Genomic DNA, 23632 nt, shown 5'->3' on the forward strand with positions numbered 1-23632 from the left:
ATGCCCAAAGTCTCGAGAGGGATGACAGGTGGCTCCACAGAGCTGGTTACCGCTGCCTTTTTTGTCAGGTCGCTCCACATCCTGAGTGATGTAACTGTAGTGGGAGCTAATAACTGAGTATTTATTTTTAGTTTTGTTTTTTGTGGTTGCACTGCAGACATAGCTTCTAGGGACGCTGCGAGTAGCAATGGGCTACACGATGAGAGCTTGGCAAAACTACTCTCCATTCCCACCCACCCCGTCTTGTCCCCTTCCGAGATTAGATACCTGGTTTGATTTAGGAGAGACGCTCTATAATATTTTTCCAGGTTTGGAATGTCAGCTCCACCTCTGTCGCGATGCATGGACAGGATAGACAACGCCAGACGAGGTTTCTTACCCCCCCAAACAAAGTTTGACACCTGTCTCTGTAGTTTGGTTAATGTGGCATGAGATAGGGTAATCGGCAGAACCCTGACAAAATAAAGGATCTTAGGTAGGAGAACCATCTTATAGGACATGATTCTACCATACCAAGAGAAATTGAGTCCCGACATACGGTCCAACTCCTTCTGTACTTGTGCCAACAGTGGGGGGTAATTTGTTTTTTCAAGGTCGGCCACGTCAGGGGTCAAGGAAATGCCTAGGTAAGGCAGATTTCCATCCTTCCATTCATAAGGGAATTCTTTTTTAATTGCATTTTTTTAGTTCTTTGGGGGTATTAATTCCCAAAATTATGGACTTATTTATATTAAGTTTATATTGTGAGACGGTGCTGAATGTATATAGGACCTGTTGGGCCGCTCTTAAGGAACTAAGTGGGCGCGTCAGGGTGAGAATGACGTCGTCCGCAAAAAGGCCGATCTTGTGCTGGCGGAGATTCAGAGGGATGCCCCTTATTTCAGGGGATAGCCGAATAGCTTCGGCCAGAGGCTCTATCGTGAGGACGTACAGAATGGGGGAAAGGGGGCAGCCCTGCCTCGTACCATTAGTTATTCTAAAGGTTTCTGAGAGCGTGCCGTCCACTAGTACCCTCGCCGACGGTGTAGAGTACAGGGCCCGGATAGCACACCGCATCCCGTCACCAAAGCCGAACTTGGCCAGTGTTTGAAAGGCATAGTCCCAATGGACGCGGTCGAAAGCCTTTTCGGCGTCAAGGGCTAACATGACCGCTGGGGTGCGAGATAGCTTTAAAGAGTGTAGAAGGTTGAGGGCCTTGCAGGTGCCATCCGGGGCCTGCCTCCCCTTCACAAAACCGACCTGGTCGGAATGTACAATTCCGGGAAGGATCTCGAGTAATCTTGTTGCAAGGGTCTTGGCATATATTTTTACGTCCGAGTTTAGCAGAGAGATCGGGCGGAAGTTTGATGGGTCATCTGGGGGTTTGCCCGCTTTGGGCAGGACTACAATAGTGGCCTGGAGAGCTTCGTCCGGGAACGCTCCGCACCTCATAGTCGCGTTAAAGTATTTGACTAAGTAGGGGGACAGCACACCGGAGAATAATTTATAATATTCTGAGCAATACCCATCGGGGCCTGGGGCTTTTTGGTTTTTCATGTTTGTGATTGTTTCAATCACCTCGGGTACCGACATTTCCCTGTCTAGTTCTGACGCTTGTGCGTTGGTGATGCTCGGGAGATTTAATTTATTCAGAAAGTTATCTATTGTTGTTTTGTTTGGTTGAGTGAAGGTTGGGTCATTTTTTAAATTATACAGGTCACTGTAATAGGAGCGGAACTTGTCCGCTATCTGTTTTGGGTGGGTGATCTTAAATTCCTTGTGTTTCGAATTCCACACAAAGGGGATGGTCGATCTGACTATCTTTTTTTTGAGTAGTTTAGCCATCCATTTAGATGGTTTGTTCAGTGAGGAGTAAATATTGGCCCTGCGGGACGCAACCTCTCTGTCAAAGTCATTTTGTAAGATCTTGCGTAGCTCAAGTCTTACATGGAATAATTCTTTATGAGATTGCGAGGCGGGGTTATCCCGTATCTCGCCCTCTAGTCGCTGAATATCTGATACTAAGGCCTCTGTCCTTTCCAATTTCTTTCTTTTGTACCTGGCACCTAGCTTAATGAGTACTCCCCTCACAAACGCCTTATGGGCGTTCCACAAAGAGCGGGGGTCCATATCGGGGGTGTCGTTTAAAGCAAAAAATTCCTCCATATTTTTTAAGATTTCAGACCTGTAGTCGGGGATTTTCATTAAATACACATTGTTTCTCCACGTTCTGGCCGATTGTCTGTGCCCTCCCAAGGCAATAGATGTTACTATCGGAGCATGGTCCGACCAGGTAGCTGTACCTATCTCTGCTTTGACTACCGCTGTTATAAGCTGTTTGTCAACCAGACATAGGTCAATGCGTGAGAACGTTCTGTGACGGGGAGAGAAGAACGTGTACTCCCTGGATGCGGCGTTTAGGCAGCGGAAAGTGTCAAAAAGAGCTTGTTTGCGCAGCCAACAGTTTAGGTCAGTATCCATTTTTCTGGAGTGGTGGGTAGAATCGATGGAGCTATCTGGTGTTGAGTTGAAGTCTCCGCAAAAAAGCAGCGCGCCTTTCGCCACCCTGCGGACTACTCTCATAAGCTTATTTAGAAAACTTAATTGTTTTTTATTCGGGGCATAAGTGTTAATTAGAGTGATTGGATTGCCTCTCAGTTCTCCCACTAGAACTATATAGCGACCTCCAGGGTCACAGATTTGTCTTGTGATGTTAAATGGGGTAGATTCGCCAAACGCCACTATCACACCCGCCCGCTTCCTCGGGGCACATGCGAATATGGCGTGTGGATATTTCCTGTGGGACATACGGGTAGTGTCCGTGTCTAACAAGTGTGTCTCCTGTATACATACGATATCAATGGCATTGCGAATAGCCTCCTTCCACACGAAACTTCTCTTCTGTGGGAGATTCAACCCGTTGGCATTCAACGATAGAATTTTCATAGCCATATTACTGGACCAGGCACTTCGGAGCTAAGAGACAGGTACCATACAAAGATAGAGATGCCTAACAAAACATAACTGAATAAAGAACAGCAGATAGTTACACAGAAACTCATATTCTTGTGAAACATACGGTCAGGAAACAACATTTTGCTGTGGGTGAAAAAAAAACAGCAAAGAAGAATGAAACAAAGGTGGCAAGCGGTCGCTTGCTGGTTCATCTGGGGGGTAGGTAACAGTTCACGTGGGTGATCAGCCTAACTCTCTAGTCTGCCAATTTCCCGCAGGTGGCGGCAGTTATGGTCTTCTGATCTTCTGTCCCAGGGCTTTCCCGGGGGGTTCGCCATGCGAGTCGGGGGGGGGGGGGGGGGTCCTTTAACTTTAGGCCCCACGAGGTTAGGGTTGCTTTGGCTGAAGCACAATCGTGGAGTATGTGGACTGAGTTCTCTCTATTAATGATAACCTTCGTGGGAAAACCCCACCTGTAGGGAATGTTCGCCTCTCTCAAGGCTAAGGTTATGGGTGCGAAGCTCCGTCTAGCCTCCATAGTTGCCTGGGATAAGTCGATAAACAGGCGAATGTCGGTATACGGGGAAGGTAGGGTTTTCATTTTTCTCGCAGCTTGCATAAGAGCCTCTTTTGTGCTGAAGTGGTGAATTCTCACTATGATGTCTCTAGGGCTGTTGTCTTTCAAGAATCTCGGCAGTGGGAGCCTGTGAGCTCTATCTATCTTAAGCTCATGCTCTGGGAGATTCGGGAGCAGTTTCTGGAGCAGGCTCGTGACATATTTAGAGATTTCATCATTGGAAATTTTTTCAGAGACGCCGCGGATTTTGACGTTGTTACGTCTATTCCTGTCCTCTAAATCGATCAGTTTATTCTGAAGTTTAGTAACGGTCCCCTCTAACACATAGTGGGCGTCGATAAGCTCATTATGCGACTTTACCAGCTCCTCCATTTTAATCTCGGTGTTATTTACTCTATTGTTAACTTCAGAAATTGACTTATCAACGTGGTGTGACAGGCTTTTCAAATCCACTTGTAGTGTATTTCTCAAGGCTAATATCGCCTCCTTAATGTATGACTCTGAAGCCGGCTTGTCTGAAGCAGACAGGTTAACGATTTCACCATCATATGCTGATTGGGATATGGATACGTCTGAGAGCTCTCCCTCTACCTCTATGTCATCTGATGGGCCTTGCCTTTGTTTAGCTGGGCTGTTTAGAACAGGATGAGCGTCCTGCATTGATATTGATATTGATGCCATTTTCCTCTGGGGGAGACAGCTTTTTGAGGCTCCGCAATATGGACCAACTTCTTTTGGTGAGCTGTTTGCAGGGTGTGCTACAGTTAGGTCCGCTAGTACGGGGCTCTCTCCCTCTGTATCGTCTAGCATTCTCTGCCTCTGTTTGGCTGGGCTGCCAGAAGCAGAGTGTGCAGACTGTGCAGCTGCCGGCGCCATTTTGTTTTTGGTGCTGCGGCATGTGGGGGGCCGGTTTTAGCCTTATTCACTCCTATAGGGGATCTCTCTTCTCTTCCTGCTCCCCTTGGCCCCTTCTGCCCACTATCTTCCTCTTCCCTCCCCGTGGGTATTGGGATTAGGGACTTGCGGGAGTCTCTTACCGGGGTTCCCGTGGCTGCATCCGGTGTATCTTCTGCTGCCATTTCCGGGAGAGAACCGCGCGGGGCAAAGAACTCCTCCAGGCATGCCGGGATCGCTTTGGAGGTCCTTCTTCTTGCTGCCGCCATGTACCTGAGGGGTTTAACTTGCAGTCTGGTGAGTTGTCAGCCTCCGCTGCTTGCTGTAGAGTTGCTGAGAGTCGCTGCCGAGCGGAGCCTACGCAAACGCTGCCGTCTCGGACTCACTCCAGGCCACGTCCCCGCTGGCAGTGCATATTGACCAACAACATTGAAGCATAGTTCTTCACCACTATCTTCACATCTCCTAAACGTGATATCATCTCATCTCAAGTGCTAATGCCTCCAACACCAGTCCAGCCTTCATCTAATCGTCAACCATTGTCCAGGGTTGAAACAAACCACCGCTGACGTGTAAACATGTCACCACAGAGGGTTCAACGCCGCCTTGAAGCTAATGCAGGTTACATTACACAGCAACAAGCTACAATTTCACCTCAGCCACCAGCTGAAGTTTGTAAATATTGCACTGAAATTTTTTTTACCAACTCCAATCCCTTTCACTATATTATATTACTAGGTGGTACAAGTTTTATTATAGCATTCATAATGTATAGAATGCAGGCACGCATGCAAGATCAATAAGACAGTGATTATGTATGTATCTCTAACTAATGACTCAGTCGAATTCAATACAGAAAAAAGAGGCTAGTCCAAAATACTAATAAAAGTCTAACACTTTTATAGTGATCCATACATATAATAACAACTACACATATGCCTCGAAAAGAAAAGAAAATGCCACATACTAAACAAATTTTTCAAAGAGGAAACACAATACTGGCTTAATTAATTTGTTCTATGAGTACAATGACATAAAAAAAACTGGCAGCCAACAAAAAAAGAAGAAAATTATATAAATCAAGTAACCATGATGTAACAATATTCATAACCAAAGGAGTCTCAAAATAAATTGGATCGAAAACCTCAATTAGAGCCATGATCTATGAAGAAATAGGCCATAAGATAGTCTCAATGGTCAACAATATAGACCAGTTGGTGTTGCTTGTTGGTCTCTGTGGAACCTTGGTTGAAGGGAACAGAAATGAAATGTGAAACAATCCAAAAGAGATAAAGAAAACCTGTCAAGAAAGAAAAAGTTTAATGAATATTCGCCAAAAGACGCCTGTGAAAAAGAATTCCTCATTCATATCCTGATGAAAGACTGAACCCAACTGGTGACAGATGATTGTGTGAATTATGCCAAAATTACCGCTTTAAACCCATGTGGCTTACCTTGATGGTTCCCTAAAAAGTGTGAACATAAACAATGTGAATAACAATTGCACCTTGTGAGATGTATATAAAAAGTGGAGCATGAATAGCAACTCGCTCGGTGGGTTAACCCCGTCAAGGATTCCCACTGGCACCTGCTGTCCAAGCAGGCATGTAAGGAAACCTTTGGGCTGTAATCCAATGCGATGGAGAGACAACCTGGGTCACTAACAGTAACCTGGATAACCAGGAGCTGATAAATTTTGCACAAGTGTCCAAAAAGAAAAAATAGAAAACAATAGTGCCCGCGCAATTTAACAAGACAAAAGTGTGTGGCTTAACCCATTCCAATCCAATGTCTGATGTCTAAAGACATTTTGACTGAAGGCTGTACAGCTCCGATCTCGGAAGACGTCTGGCAGGGTATTCTTACTGTAGATTACTGGCCGCTCTGTTGTCAGGGGCCTCTCCAGCATGTCCCATCAGTAGCTCTAGCCAGCAGATGGCGTAATTGTATAATGGCAGAAAGAGAAAGCCCCCTAGGAAACCCTGAATCCAAAATTGGATTGCAAAGAGTTAACGATCCAGTGGAGACCTCCAGTCAAGATGTCAATCTTTAATTGCAACGTGTTTCAGCATACAAAAACTTCCTTTCTCAAGCTTTAAACATATACAGTACATAGACATTCTTAAATACATACAGGGTTACATGCAGTTCGTGGCGTTCGTCAGTGGCACCGCCAGGCACTGACGTGATCATGGGGAGGGAACAATTTCCTTCTCTAACGTAAACGTAATACGTAGCTGGGAAGTTGGAATGTAACGTGCGTTTCATTCTTTCAATAACCTTTTATTGTGCTTTGTTAAAATAAACAAAGCCGATATATAATATCAACTAAGAATTGCACCGTTGAACTTGAGATGCTTATAACTAATTATTGTTAACTCATTACGTATCTTTCTAAAATTTGGACAAATAAATAATATATATTTTTATGCACAATTAAAATATATTATAAGACAATTCATATCTATGTACTAACCTATACTAGCATATTAAAATACAAGTATATGTATATAACAATAAAAACGCACTTTACACGTGATTTATAAATGCAATACATATTTTTCTAAAAAAATGAATCTAAAATAAATATAATAATGAAGTTATGGATAATAAATAGAGATGAGCGTGCGTACTCGGCCACGCCCCTTTTTCACCCAAGCACCGCGATTTTCGAGTACTTCCGTACTCGGGCGAAAAGATTCGGGAGGCGCCGTGGGTGAGTGGGGGGTTGCAGCGGGGAGTGGGGGCGAGAGGGAGAGAGAGAGAGGGCTCCCCCCTGTTCCCCGCTGCTACCCCCCATGCCGCCACGCCTCCCCCCGCCCCCCGGCGCCCCCCGAATCTTTTCACCTGAGTACTGAAGTACTCGAAAATCGCGGTGCTTGATCGAGTAATTACTCGAAACGAGTTCATTCGCTCATCTCTAATAATAAACCTTCAATTGCTATTATAAAATTGTGTGTTAATTTATTAACTACTTTAATAAATAAATATATGAATGTAAATGATATAGTTATGGTAATTTTAAATTAAGCCCTGAGGCATTAAAGTTTGGAGGCGATAAATCCATTGAAAGCAATGGGCTGCCGACAACCCCTGCAGGGATTTTCAGGGAAGGGCTTTAAATATAAGCCCTTCTCTGAAAATCATCCCTAGAATGTGTTAAAAATTTAAAAAAAAATACTCACCTCTCCTCAGCTGCCGGGGCTCAGGTGCATCCAGCCTGCCTTCTCCCTGCACTACTCTGAATCTGTTTCAGCAGGTGAGGGATTTAAAATCCCTGCCTGCTGAAAGGGCTGTATCCGATTGGCTGAGCACTCTGGCAGGGGACAGCTATGGAAGGGGATTCTTTACTCACTGCGAGAATATTTACACAGCAGCGGCAGAGAGGTGAGTATGTGTATATGTGTGTGTGTTTGTGTGTGTATATGTTATATATATATAAATATAATTTTTTTAATACAAACCATGACTGGTTTTCAGGGAAGGGCTTATATTTCAAGCCCTTTCCTGAAAATCACTGCAGAGGTGCCGGCATCCTTTTGCTTTCAATGCAGCCCCCGGCAGCAGCCGTGGCCCCATTGAAAGCGATGCTGCGCAGAACTATATTGACGCTTGTTTGTGCACATACGTGGGTGCTTGGTTTTATGCGCACCACTGTACGCATACGCACATACTCGTGTGAATGCACCCTTAAGACTAAAACTGAATCAAAGTCTACTTAATGGGCATATTAATTGAATTTGATTAATCACTCAGCCCTAGACAATATAATAGACTAAATAAATAATTTTCTATTTATTATATTGCCTCATTTCTTTATTTTGCACGGGTTAGGAAAGAGGACTCATTCTGAAGTCTTCTTTGTATATACTCGCTCCGTTATTGGGTGTTGTAAACTTAAAGATCTAATGTGGTTCAACAATTTAATATTCAGTCTAATGCTATCTAAACACCCATATGACATTGCATTGGGGGCCATTTTTATGTTATATGATAGTGACACATACTTTGTGTCACTGTATTGTAACATTGTTGTTACAAGAGACTCTGTAACCTACTTTTAGCCTTATAAGCTAGGCCAAAAGCTAATGGCGGTGTCAGCGCCATTATAAAATTAGAATGGGCGGACTACTTAGCGCACTGTTAGATGACAGATTCCCTTTAAGCAGTAAATAATCAAACAATAAATATTAAGCAATTGTTTCACCATTATTTTTGTCCATAGCACGCGCCCAATTACACTGCAAGAAACAACCTCTTTAGATGGGTTGTGTTTGCTTTGCAGTGCAGCCACAATTATATTCACGCTAAACGTGCATGAAAAAACGTATATAAGCGTAATCATACTTATACGTTTGCATATATGTTAACTATATCACCATACATGTCCATATGTCTCTGCCCATTATTACATTGAAAAGTATATATTTTTTACTGTAAAGTCTTTTTAAATAAAGTTTTATAGTTGAACAAGTTTTTTTTCTTTTCAAAGCATTTTAGAACAAAGCCGTATATGTTAAATGTATGGAAACTAAAGCTTTATAAAAACTTATACAATCATAAGGGAGGCCAAATTTTTGAACTACATTTGACATATCATAGTCAGTAGTAAAGATTTACATATCTCGTCAAATGCAAAGCGATTGGTGCCTCACCCCTTCTAAAGCTTGATTGCTGCACTCCTCACGCCTTTTATAGTCTGATTGCCCGCCCCTGATAACTCCTCCCTATGACTCTGGAGTTATTCAGCTCTTCCCATTTTATTTCACCATCTTTTGCCTTTATTGGAGTTATTTCCCTCCAAGGCTTATTATAGAGATTTACACAACAGACTAATGCAAAGTTTAAGAAAGGTTTAATTGAACACTCTGCTGAATACAGAATGAAACACTAGTAAATGTGGTATGTCTGTTAGAGTTTATAGACAATATATAGCATGCATATATTTACATTCTTAGTATAAATTACAGGGTTAACCACACAGGTTGAATTAGGCAATCGGCAAGTTATTTACACAAATTTTCATTATAATTTACAAAGTTAACCAAGCAGTTTGATGAAGAAGTCTTTTGATTTACAAGTTAAAAGGCAACATAGTTTTTTTTTATCAAATAAACTATTTTGAATCCGCCTTGGAATTTCTCTAGTAGATAAATCACACAATAGAACAGAAGCAAAATGAGAGCTTTCTGTTTGCTTTTGTGAGAGTAGTTTAATTATAATAGTGTTAAAAGCACATCATTTCTACAGCAATTTTTCTCACTTCACAAAGCAAAGGTCAATAGTGGAAAAATAAAATGTATAATAATAATGAACTATTCTTTAACAAATGTCCCTGTATTACATCATTCCTTCTCAACACAGTTCACAAACCAGAAGTCAACTCTTTATAATGAACTATTCTGGAACTAGACAAATGTAATCATGTATTTCAGATATACTGGCATTACTCCTAGCTTATGTATTAAATGTACCCTTTCAAGGCTTCATCTTCTCACTTCAATTATTTTATGTTACATCACTGATAAAAAATTCTCTATGAAATGCTTATTAATGTGTACACACCATAACCTTACTATGACTCACTGTGAAATACTTGTGGAATTATGCTTGGATGTTGATGTGGTGAAGCAGCTCGTGATCAACTCCCGACAATACTAAGTTTACTATATAAGGTGTACTTAATAAATGTGCTTCAGAAGAAGAGATTGGAAACATCATTTGTATGTTTCTCATTGTTTTCTTCTCCGATGCATTGATATAATAATTAAGCATACCCGATTGATAAGGCTACGATACCTATTGAGTATCACGTAAATTAAGTGATTACTTCAATACTTTCCATTAAAAAAAAATAAAAAACTGTTGAAATCAATGGAGGAAAAAAATGCAAGTGTTTGTTTTCTACTCCAAAAACAGAACAGAGAGATGGAATTATAACTGATAGCACTAACAGAAATGTGAATGCACCCTAAGCATTTGGCCACAGGTTTCTCTGCCTGTTGCATACACCGATATGTTGCTGCTGGGGGCACATACATACTAAGGCTGGATTCACACAAACGTATATCGGCTCGGTTTTCATGCCGAGCTGATATACGTCGTCCTCATCTGCGGGAAGGGTGGGGAGGATGAAAGAGCCAGGAGCAAGAACTGAGCTCCCGCCCCCTTCTGCCTCCTCTCCACCCCTTTGCACTATTTGTAATGGGGAGAGGCGGGACGGGGGTGGAGCTAATTCCTCAAAACTTAGCCCCGCCCCGCCTCCTTTCATTGCAAATAGTGCAGAGGGGCGTGGGGGGGGGTGGAGAGGAGGCAGAGAGGGGGGGGAGCTCAGTTCCTGCTCCTGGCTCTTCCATCCTCCCCCCCTGCAGATGAGGACGACGTATATCGGCTTGGCGTGAAAACCAAGCCGATATACGTTCGTGTGAATCCAGCCTTAATGTGTTCTGCTGTTTCGTTTTGTTCAGAAAGCACGTTTCAAATTATGCCCATATAATCTAAATGTAAATGATTGTCTTGTCCATGGGTATAGCATACTAGACACCATTGCTATCAATGTGGTCTTTAAACACATGGTTTAAAAAAAATGCATCGTAACTTCAGCAACTAGTTAACAAAAATCGTATGCGGTCAACTTCATGCAATTTTCGACCACATCTTGACATGACCGTGTGTCCTTGTCCTATATTTATATTACTTGGTCGTGCAAAAAAAATGTAAAAAGTATAAAGGGGATATCTGAGAGCAGGTCAGTTTTCTAAAACCCCCTATACAGCTGACCCATGTGTAAAAATAACACATTTTTGCAATATTCTCAGTGCTGTATAATCCCTGCTCCTCTCGTATTGTGAAAGCAATATGATGACATGGCATCCAAAGTGATGTCATGTGACACAGAAATAGTGATCCCCTTGCTCTTACAACATCCTTCAGCCAAAGTTAGTCCATATTCACATACAAAAAAATGGAAAAAAGAAAACCTGCATACTTACAGAAGACAATGCTGGTGGTTTTTGCCGATTTTATTTTCTCATAGTGGTCTTGTCTATAGCTGCTTTCATACTAAAATTCTACTTGGAGCTGAATTGATTTTACAAAGAGCATAGGAAAAATTTTAATCACACATTAACTTTTATTTATTAATAGGGAAGCAGCTTACAGCTGAAAATGTGGTCACCAATAAGCTTCATGCCAAGGTGTGACCTTTGTCCTATTTTTCCGCTGCTGATTTTGGGCACATAATCCTCTGATTAACAAAATAGTCCTGCCTGTTTGGAAGGAATACATGTATCTAAAGTTGTTGCATACAGTATATAAATAGCATAATTCTAAACCAGATAAATGGCATCATGTCTGGTGCAAGTTTGTTCCAACTCTAGAAAAAGGGCAAGTCCTTGTAATGAATATATCTCATCTGCGGATGATAAATCTCATCTGTAGTGTAAAACCATAAATAAGTATAAACTATGATGAAGCATCTCGTAAAGACAACCCCTGTCTATACAGCCTATTACTTTTCCCCAGAAGCAATGCTAATGCAGGGAAAGCCAGAGGTCGGTACACAAGTCTATCCATTCACAGTATGGAGGAGCAGGTAGATGATGGAGCTTGACTAGGCTTGGGACCACAATAATCATGCAAGGATGGGAGGTGCTAGACCAGGTTATAAAGGGTGTGCAATCAGGGAAACAGGGTGGAGCAATCAAGCAAAAAGGGACTGGAATGCGCAACCTCTGCTTCATTTATATGGACCAACCAGCCCCCAATTTTTAGTATCATTGGGATCCCAGTGATCGGACTCCTATCAATCATAAAGTTATTCCCTGTAACTTGGCACAAACCATTTAAAGTGAAACAAACTGAGTTGCATTACCACACACACAACCTGTGGACAGGTGTGGTAATGTCTTTTGAAAAAGCAGCCATTTTTTCTAATTGCAAATAACCACTTAAACCCCTTAGAGAGCATCCATACGTGTTTTCACATCCTGGGTGTTTAGGCTTTAACAGTGACGTAAAAACACGCTGGCCCTGTAGACGAAAGCTCTTGGGTCTGTGCGTGTGACATCCCTGCAATCAGTGAGGGAAAATTAAACTTCTTACCAGAGGGCTCCCCATTTGAACCCAAGGGTGATCATCCTCCATGGACCTTCCCCGGCTTCTGCACATGCGCCTGTTGGCAAATCAACGGGCACATATACAGAAGCCAGGGAGGGCCTTGGAAATTTAAAGGTAGCCGAGAGCCTATAGCAATGTCCAGAGGCCTCATTGAGCGTTCCCCAGTAATGTAATCTTAATTATTAAATGGTGTAACAAGGTAGCGATCTACGTTAGGCCGCTTTCACATGACTGGATAGGACTTGCGGAATCTGCATGAGTTTGATCCACGGTAATACGCGGATCAATCTAATGCAGCATGTTCTATTTAGCCCATTGTGTTCTATGGTCGCAATTACATTGCATATGGGCTGCAGGTGTCATCACTAAGTGACAGCTCTGAAAATGCAAACAAATGAAAAAAGATGTACTGGGCATGACCGCCTGTGTGAGTACGTAGTTATGTGCAGTTCATTACGTGGTTGTACACAGGACCACGTCTGAGATCCACTGTGGGCCTACACAAGCGGATTTAGATCGCTACCTATAACGCCTACGTAATTTACAACCGTCACAGATATAGAAATTAAAAAATAACTTTATTAGGAATTAATTTTAAAAGATCAGAACCAACAACAAAGACAATTACAAAAAACATATAGTGACAGGACGAACAGACAAATTAAGAAAAGGATCGAGGAGAAGTTGGGGAAAGAGTTATATATCTCCAATTTCCACCCAAACTTATCCTGAAGTCCCCAAGAGTCTCTTATGGTTTCAAATGGGGGGGAAATTTAATACCCCTATTAGGGTGGATATTTGATATCCCTTGAAGTGTTATCTGATTAATGTGTACTCCAATATGGTTTTCAGTGGAGATATTCGTTTATAGTTGTCACATGGTTCCAACAACACGTTCTTATTTTAGGGACTCTTGTAGAACTTTAATATTTTCCACTCAATAGGATAGAGTGTTTCCTTTTTCGCTGTTTACAGATGTTTCATCTTTTCGTGCTAACTCGTAGAGTATAGTACAGTATAGTATGTTATTACTGTATACTGCAATTGCGATTATGTCTTTTTTACTCTATGTACTTTTTGCTCGGTACAGTATAGTATGTTATTACTGTATACTGCAATTGCGATTATGTCTTTTTTACTCTATGTACTTTTTGCTCTTTTGCTCGACGCGTTTCCCTATCGGAGTAACCGATAGTTCATCAGGAGCCGGGTAATGATAAGAACCCCGAATAGTGTAAACAATTTTGAGAGTAAATAGCTAGATGATTGGCTGGAATACGCCTGTCACTAATCAATGTAGGGGGATTACTCAGATTGCCTCATTCATAAATTATGCTGGGACCCTACCAATCATATGAGTCTCAGGCATGCTCTAATGATTCTGTTTCAAGAACAAGAACGTTGATGTTACTGAATACCTAAGGTTCGTATTTGGACATAGAGATCTCTGTGTGTTATACACCTTCCGCACAAAGTAGAAGGGCTACGCGCTGTATGTGTCCCGTTGAACCTTAAAGTATCTAGCCTCTCATTATAGTATAAAGTTATGCTGCCAAAGTTGACCTGGGTGATACCGTGGTCATATGTTAGGAGGTTTAGTCCAGGGCCACCACTAGGTAAGGGCTGCCAATTGAATAGGGTAGATAGCCCGTGGGTTAATGGCTCCAAGCGTAAATAGCCATAGCCCAATACTTATAGAAAGGTAGCGTTGGGGAAACAATACCCCATTACAGACTTATGCACCCATAATAGTTGCCACAATGGCAGAGAACTATCTAGGAGGCTAGGTAAGTAGATCAGGATTCGATCTTTAGGGGAACAATACCCCAATGCAACCTATAATCTAGTAGTAGCTGCCACAATGGCAAAAACCATTTCTTCAACTATCTAAGAAGTTCAAGCTAGTAGATCAAGATAAGCTGTGATAGCTGTAGAGTATCAGAGAAATCATTGAGCAGCAGCAGCGCCTGCGGCTCTAGTGGTGAGCACTAGAGCCGCAGGCGCTGCTGGAGATTACTCTTAACAACATGATTGCCTTGCTCAACTGCAATATCTCAAATAATTGCAAACATACTGTACAAATTTTTGATGACATATATATTTCCATCTGTTAACTTTATTCTGGAAGCACATTAGACAAACTTCAGTTTTTTAACCATTTAGGAGACGCACAAATTTAACAGTGATTATTTGAGGAACATTTTGTTTTCCTACACTGCATTTTGTTTTTCCAACCCAAGATTGCAAAAGGCTCATAGATGTCAGAATGATAAATATCCCCACAAATACCCCATTTTTAAAAATACACCTCTTAATGTATTCACTGAGGGGCGTCATGAGTATTTTGACCCTACATTTTCTTTTCAGGAGTTAATGAAATTAAGAGGAGAAAAAAAAATCATATTTTTGCAAATATGTCATTTTGGAAGGACCAGAACACTGGGGGACATCACGGAGGACGGAGGTGAGTAGATTCAGCTCCCCTCATAGGTCTGATTCATGAGGGGAGCTGAAACTTTAACTTTATTTTACTTTTTATTCACTTTTATGCGATAGCTCTAGTTTTAATCCCCAGAGCAAGAGTGTTTTTACATCCCTGTGGATTAAAGCCCGGCAAGCCAGGACATAAAAACACTATGGGACGGTCACTAAGGGTTAAAAATGGGACGGAATTAGTCCATGCAGACATTTCTATTCCTATGGGGCTTGAAGTCCGCATCTGTTAAAATTAAGTTCTGTTAAGCTCCTGAAAGGGCTGCGTCTGATTGGTTGAGCGCTCAGCCAATCAAAGGCAGTGCTCAGTTATCATTAAATGAATGGCTGAGCACTACCTGTGCTTGGCTGAGCACTCAGCTAATCAGACACAGCCCTTTTAGGAGGCGGGTATTTTAAATCCCTGCCTGCTGAAAGAGCTTCAGTTCAGTGCCAGCAAGCCAAGCAGCTAGACGTGCCTGAGGCCCGACAGCATCGGAGAGGTGAGTATATATTTTTTTTATTTTTTACACAAGCTATGGATGATTTTCAGGGAAGGGCTTATATTTAAAGCCCTTCCCCAAAAATCACTGCAGTGGTTGCCTGCAGCCCATTGCTTTCAATGGGACTGCTGACAGTAGCGGCGGCCCCATTGAAAGCAATGGGAAAACATTGCGTTACTTTGCCACAGCTGTGACAAGGGATTCCTTACTCCCCACGGGGAGTGCCATCACCACTGAACACTGTGGCAGTGTTGTCACAGTGCTCAATGATGGAAGGACTCCCCGCGGGGAATATTTACATGCAGCACGGACCTATGCAGTGCATGCATGTTCTATCTTTTGCAGGTACGCAAATTTGTATGCCTGTAAAACACGGACATGTGAACACACCATTAGGAACCAATGGTTCTAATAGACGCGTAGTTTTATGCGCACATACGAGCACACAAATACACGCTTGTGTGAACGAGGCCTTAGGCTACCTTCACATGTGCGTGTCTAGTGCGAGCTTTGTGCGATGTGAGACGCACAAAACTCCAGTGGATATGAAACCCTTCTTTCTTCATGCATGGTGCCACCCCGTTCATCTTTAATGGGGCGGCTGGAACCTATGTACTTGGCTATTTCCATCAGCCCCATTGAAATGAATGAAGTGGCACTGCTGCTGCTTAATTCAGTCTCTACTTCACTGTGGGGAGGTGGGGTGCAGTGAGTCTGCAGTGAGTAAAAAAGGGGGACATGGGACCTCAGGGAAGGGGGAAACAGCTTAGCAGAGCTAAACTGTCTCTCCATGCCCAAGGGCATTGCAGCCTCGGCGTATATAGACCGGGCCTGTGCCACCTGAATAGGCGAACAAACATTAGATTTGTGCTCTCGTTTACGTGTTTTTACGGCGCTAGCGGGCGCAGTGAAAGCGCATATGCCCGCGTGAATCCAGCCTCAGTCTTAGAAATACCCATTTAAGGTTCAAATAACAAGGAGAGGCAATGAATAAGCCACAAATACTGTTTTAAAGGAACACTCTGGGATAAACCTATGAACTGTGTTATGGCTAGTGCAGGGCCTGAAGAGACACAGCATTACTTCTGTCTTTGTTGCTTCCCTTCAGGCCCTTCACTTGGCATAAAACAGTGTATTAGTTTTTCCTTTTTTCCAGTTTTCCTAGTTGAGAATCGTGCAGTCTTTGGGGACTTATCATTCAGTGTTTCATATTCCTTAAACTGAAACTAAATGAAGGGAGACCCTCACGACTCTCATTCGTCATTCATTTGTTTGCCCCCATTTAAACGGAATGATTATAATTCAGTTTTGTTCCTGTGCACGATTTTCTGAACGATAATCCTTCTGTCTAAACGGGGCATTAGACTGCAGTTTCTACATACAGTGATATGTAGAACCTGCAGAAAAGAAAAGGTGCAGATGTTTTAATTAAACGCTATTGAAAAATGATTGTCAGCCCAAAATAAATGCATTTAGGTAGAAAAAACATTGCCCATCCAAGGTGTCCATTGCCTTTAGGCCTCATGTCCACGGGATAATTGTTATTTAAAATCCGCAGCGTTTTTCCCGCAGCGTGAACCGCACCACATAGGGATGCATTGGACACCCGCAGGTAGTTAAATACCTGCTGATGTCATTTTCCATTCAGACGCGGATTGCATGTGTGGGGAAAAAAAAACGCGACATGCTCCATTTTCGTGAGGGTCTCCCGCAGGGACGACTCCCGCAGGCTTCTATTGAAGCCTATGGAAGCTGTCCGGATCCGCGGAACACCTGAATTAAACTTACCTGTCACGACGCTGCGGATCTTCCCTCCATCGCGGCCGGATCTACTTTCTTCGGCCCGGCGCATGCGCGCGGCACGCTGCCGGCGTGGCGAGCATGTCCGTCGGGCCGAAGAAAGAGTATTAAAGCAACGGAGGGAAGATCTGCAGCGTCCGGACAGGTGAGTTTAATCTTATTTTTAGGCCTCATGTCCCCGGCAAAGGAGGGACCCTCTGCGGGATTCTGCATGAAAAATCCGCGGCGGGCCTGATTTTCCCCGTGGACATGAGACCTTAACCCCTTCCCACAACAGGACGTACCGGTACGTCCTGGGGATAGCGCGAGATCACATATGATCCAGCGCTATCCCGCAGCGGGAGCCGGCTGTCAGTCACAGCCGGCGTCCCGCTGCAACAGCGGGGGGACATCGGAGATGCCCCCCCCCCCGCTGTTAACCCCTTCCCTGCCGTGATCTAAGTAGATCGCGGCAGGGACAGAGTTCACAGAGGGAGCGCGCTCCCTCTGTGTCTCCGGCCGGCTCTGAGAGCCCAGCCTGTCACCATGGCAACAGGACGCCAGACACTGGCGTCCTGTATTGCCTGTGCCTATAATCGCTGTATAAGCGATAAGGCATGGCAGAGCAGTAGCTCTGCCATGCCTTATGACAGCGATCATAGGCACAGTGCTGCAAGTCCCTCAGAGGGACTCAAATAGTGTAAAAAAAAGAAAAGAAAAATGTAAAAAAAAATGTGAAAAAAACCCTTTTTTTATGCTTTTTCTAATATTAGCATAAAAAAAAGTTAAATAAAATTAAAACCCCACATATTGGGTATTGACGTGTCCGTAACGACGTGTACAAAAAGTTGAACACACTTTTTATTTTGTATGGCAAAAAGCCTTTCAAAAAATGCAATAAAAGTAATCAAAAAAACTACAGCACGTCTCGCAAAAAATAAGCCCTTATAAGGCCGCGGCGATGGAAAAATAAAAAAGTTATGGCTTTTGAAAAAATGGAGATGGAAAAATACCAAAAATCGCTTGGTCCTCAACGTCAAAATAGGACATGTCATTAAGGGGTTAAGGTTGCCGCTACACACAGTCAGTCATTGGGCATAGTAATACACCAAACCACATGTGCATTCAACTTTTATGTGATTACTTGTAACTGTTACATTACAAAATATCAAGGATGACAGTATGTATGTAGGCACAGCCTAAACAGAACGGACACTTTAACACAGAATGTACACTTTTAATGTAACTAATGCTTCTTACTCAGAAACTATCTTTATTTGCTCAAGGGTGGGTCAATGAAGTCAGGTAAGCCTTCACTGAATTTGTTGTGCAGTCAAGGATTTTAGCCAGCCACTCGCTATAGGAATGTGAAGCAGCTAATGCTGTGAGAACAGCAGTCAGCTGTGTTACTGCACAGAACAAGGGGAGGCTCCCCTGTCTTGTGTGTAACCTTGTGAGCTGCCAGCACTGGATCCATAAGAGATCTGTTAGCATGCACAGTGTATGACAAGTACAGCGCATACACAGCCTTGTTATCACGCAGAACATGGAGATGAGGGGGATATTCTGAAGACCCTGAATGTCCTATAACAATGAGCGCACCTGCAGCTACAGGAGTCTTTATATTGTCCCTAACAGCCATTCCTGTCACTTATCTCTTCAACTATGTTTCTACAGTCCAAAGGTAAGTGAATATACAGCATGTTGAATGTAATTTATGTTCTGCTGTAAGTGTGTGTGTGTGTGTGTGTGTATATATATAGATATATATATATTACAAATGAGCTGAATGAACTAAGTAGATGTGTAAAATATATAGAGCACATGTAGGGATAGTAACAAATGTATCATTTCAGTATATTAGTAAGGGCTCGCTCACATAGGCGTATGTTGCCCATGTATTATGCAATACACCCTCAGATACGTATGTAACGTGAGCATTTGCTGCGCATAGAAAATCCACCATAGCCTATGTTGATGCATATTACACACCAAAATAGAACATGCTTCGTTTTTTTTTCACGCGTTTAATACACAGGTGTGAGTGGCCCAATATCGGCGCCCGTGTTACTGCAGCCAGCAGACGGCCGTACCTGAAGACGGACGTCTCTCTGCAGCGCCGGGAGGAAGAACATGTGACCGGCTTCATTGCCTCTCATGTGTTCTTTCATCAGCGCTGGAGAGAGACGGCCGTCTTCAGGTACGGCTATCTTCTGTCAGTCACACGGGTGCCGATGTGCCCGTGTGACTGAGCCCTCAGGCTGTATTCACACTGGTAAGTGTGATGCAGGTCAGTGAAAAACTGACTATTTCACCTCCGATTTCACTGTGATTTTCCTGCATGAACTATGTGTTTTTGATCTAAAAAAAAAGTGTAAAGCTGATGCAAATTACATGTTTTTGCACACGTTTTTATCGCATGTTTTTCACACGTATGAAAAAAAAAAATCACATGTGGTTGCAATAGTAAAATGCTTAAAAAATGCATTGCACTTGCATGCAAATCTCACATGTGTTTTAACCAGTTAAAATAAATGGGTTGTTTTGTCGTGTGAGCTCTGTCCGTAATCTGTCCATGTATGTGGACTTTTCCTAGAGGTCGGACTTATGTACTGTAGATGTCTTTGAGATACACTTCAGCCATCAGCAGTTGGACCTATGAGGCATATTAATAACAAGTATAGTTTTACCAATGTATTTCTGTTGTAGAAATTAATATGTTGTGTTTAAAATTCACCATCATTTCATGTGTATGTGAATTTGGCAAAAGTTCCAACCTTATGACAACCCTTCCAGAGTAAACTTGACTTGTGTTCAGGCTTCTATCATGACAGTACTCTTTTCAGAGACTGTTAGGTTGGATGTATTAGTGGTGTAATTGGTGTAAAGAACCCGGCCATTCACATCCAGCAGATTATATTCACATCACACTCTCGCCAAATCTCTGAATGTACAGTAATATCCAAACGAAACTGTAGCCTCCAATCATCGTTATGCCAAAAGAGTTTCCTTTGACTTGCATCTGGGTGCAAAAAGTATACCATTTGGTATACAAGGGTTTTAGAATGGGAATCGATGATGCATCCAGCTGTGTAACATGTGTTGGCGATAGAATGTACAGAAGTATCTAAGTGTTTTGCATTTGTCACAGAAATTTGCTGTGGATTTTACCCAACAAAAATCTGATATATTACAAAGTTTTTTGGACCCCACGACAGAATAAACCTTCAGCATGTGAAATAAATGAACTGAACACTAGTGTTGAGTGAACCAAAACACTTGATCCCTGTTTGTGGTTCAACTTTGCTTAAAGTTCGGTTCGGCATGAGCTTGAACCTCGGGCGGCTTGCTTCAGCAGACACACAAAAATTTTTCTTCTCTTTTTCTCCTCCACAGGGCTTTTATGGCTCTTAGGGCTTATTCCGACGTGCTCATATCGGCCAGGTTTTCATGCCCGGCTGATATACGCTGTCCCTCTCTGCAGTGGGAGGAGGCGGGCTGGGAGCAGTGCACGGGGCTCCCGCCCCCTCTCCCGCCTCGCCACTGTTTGCAATGAGAGGGACAGGGGCGGAGCTAAGTTCCGCCCTATTCCCCTTCCATTGCAAATAGTGGCGAGGGGCGGAGAGGGGGCAGGATCTCAGAGCACTGCTCTCGGCCTGGCCCGCCTCCTCCCCCTGCAGAGAGAGACATCGTATATCGCCTGGGCATGAAAACCCGTCCGATATACACATGTCGGAATAAGCCCTTAGTGTTATACACCAGTTTTAGGGTTATTAATGAAGTTCAAACTAGTTAGATTCAAACTAATTCAGACCAAACCAAACTTATTTTCCCCAAATTTGGTTAACCGGCCAGATCAAACCTTTTCGAACTTTGCTCATCACTACTAGATTTGTATGTAACTTCCAGAATAATCAGGGACTCTGCAAGTACATGTGATCTTAGATAGACAGTAATTAATAGTGGCAACATCTATTTAATAACAATAATAATCTTTATTTATATAGCACAAACATATTCTTACAAGACAGGGGGAACAGAAACAAAACCACGGTTACATGTAGTAATCAGTTGATGGAATTAGTAGGGGTGAGGGTCCTGCCCCAACGACTTTGCATACTACAAGTAATGGGGGGGATACAGAAGGTAAAGGGCTGGAGATGTGCACAGTATGGTGGGGTGGAGAGTGAGGGATGCTATACACAGACGATGGTCAAAATTGAGCAGTATAGTGTCTGAATTGGTATGACTGCAGGGGGCAGTGATTGCGGCTGGCAGGGGTTAAGGAGACATGGTATGCTTCCCTGAAGTGGTGGGTTTTTAGAGCATGCCTGAAGTTGTGTGTCAAAGATTACCCGGATAGTTTGTGGTAGTGCGTTCCAGAGGACTGGTTTTTATATGCCACTAGTCCAAATCCATATTCTATTGGATTATGGTGGGATCAGCCAACAGTCTGTGTGTGGGGGCAGCATGATGGTTCCATGGATACCTGCTATTGAAGGAAGAATCATTTGATATGTTGGATATTAACATGTCTCTTCCTTTGCTGCATCAGAAGAGTAGCAGTTGCCGAATGTGTCTCTCAGCAGCTTCACTCTCCATATTGAAATAAACATGTAAGCTTCACCAATCAAAGCATGCATGTTTATGGTGGCGTCAGGAGAAATAGCTGACTGCTGAATCAGCATGTGGCTGACAGATCTCTCGTGGCTTTTAGAGGCTATGAACGTATTTGCCATGTGACAGCACCAGAGCTGAAAAGTTGTAGGATTCCATTGATGACAGCTCTTGGGCACTCATACTGTATCTCTGTGGAGCATGCCTGCATGTTGTGAAATGATAGATTATGATTTATTTATGTAACTGCATAATTTATACTTCTGATTTTCCGGAGCACACAATCCAGGACTGGATTTAGATAACGGCAATGGTGTCCAAGGAGGCGGCAGCATCAACGGTGTAGAAATTGTAGAAAAAGGTTTTATTGCTCCATAAAATGGCGACGTTTCGACTTAATCTAAGTATTTTTCAAGCCTCAGGCTTGAAACGTCGCCATTTTATGGAGCAATAAAACCTTTTTCTACAATTTCTACACCATTGAAGCTGCTGCCTCCTTGGACACCATTGCATTTATTTGGGGTTGGGTTCATGACCCCACAGGTGGCTTGGCATACACAGACTAGAACCTCTGCACTTAAGTGCATGTGTTAGGTGTGCTGCGAGACTTTCCTATTTCTACTGGATTTAGATAACGGGGCATACAGGCACAACTGTTTTGTCACCCTCATAGGAGCTCTGTGTCATAGAAGAAATATCACTAACCTGCATACTCTCTAATATCCACTCTATTAATGGTATATTAAAAACTATTAAAGGGAATGTGTCATCAGAAAATTACCCATTGTATAGATCAAGTTTCTATATTTGCTAAGACTTTTTGGTGAGTTTTTTAAATTTTTGATGTTACATTCTATATTTAAAAAAAAACAAAACTGAAATCCTGCAGTTCTCACACTGACAACTAAGCCTAAGGCCTTATTCACACGGGCTACAAAATCATGCTACTTTGTAGCGCTACAAAAACGCATGTATGTATAGCCCATGGTTTCCAATGGGTTCTTTCATGCTACAAAACATCTCTCATGGGAATGAACCCATTGGAAACCATGGGCTTCACATACATGCATTTTTGTAGCGCTACAAAGTAGCGCGATTTTGTAGCCTGTGTGAATAAGGCCTAAAAGGCAAGACTGTAGTCCCAATATGTTTTACTATCTGGTTTAAATTAGTTAAAAAATATATATATATAGATGAGGTGATATATTCGTTTTAAGCACTGTCAACTGTTATGCTGTCCATAGCATATTATTGAGGTTTCTAAATATTGGTACTTTGTTTTTAGATCTATGGAATGTGGTCTAAAGAGTACATTTTTAGAGATCTACCAATGAAAATATTTTTTTTTACCTCAGAAGTCTCATATGTTGACTTTCCAAGATGTAATATGCTCCTCTGCATTAGGCCTCCTTACTCATAGTGATAAATACAGCCCTGACAATAGACATATGCATAGCCCAGCATAGGATGGAATTATAGCTGAAGTTTCATAATGCCAACCTACACTAGTAGCCAGTCTGTTTAAAGAAAAAAAGGTACTGTCAGATTGAATATAATATAATGTATAACGTTGCCACTTTTTTCATTGAAAAAATACTTCTTAAAAAAAAACCTTCTGTGAGCCTCATAAACTAAACTTATGGGCTCATAGGAGCTGAGACTCTGAATCTATGGATGTATAATACTTACTCCTTCAGCGTTGCCTTGCTGTCAAAGCTGTTGTTGAGCATACACAATA

General features: G+C 42.5%; 1 protein-coding gene across 1 annotated transcript in view; it reads left to right on the forward strand.

The window, feature by feature from the left end:
* Positions 1-18645: 18645 nt before the first annotated feature.
* Positions 18646-23632, forward strand: part of TM6SF1 (transmembrane 6 superfamily member 1) — a 33884-nt gene continuing 28897 nt past the window's right edge. Inside the window, exon 1 of the mRNA XM_066592669.1 lies at positions 18646-18961. Coding sequence (XP_066448766.1) covers positions 18870-18961 — 92 coding nt within the window. The 5' untranslated portion in view covers positions 18646-18869. The remainder of the gene's footprint in view (positions 18962-23632) is intronic.

Source organism: Eleutherodactylus coqui, chromosome 2 (genome assembly GCF_035609145.1).
Source record: "Eleutherodactylus coqui strain aEleCoq1 chromosome 2, aEleCoq1.hap1, whole genome shotgun sequence".
NCBI classification, from domain to species: Eukaryota; Metazoa; Chordata; class Amphibia; order Anura; family Eleutherodactylidae; genus Eleutherodactylus; species Eleutherodactylus coqui.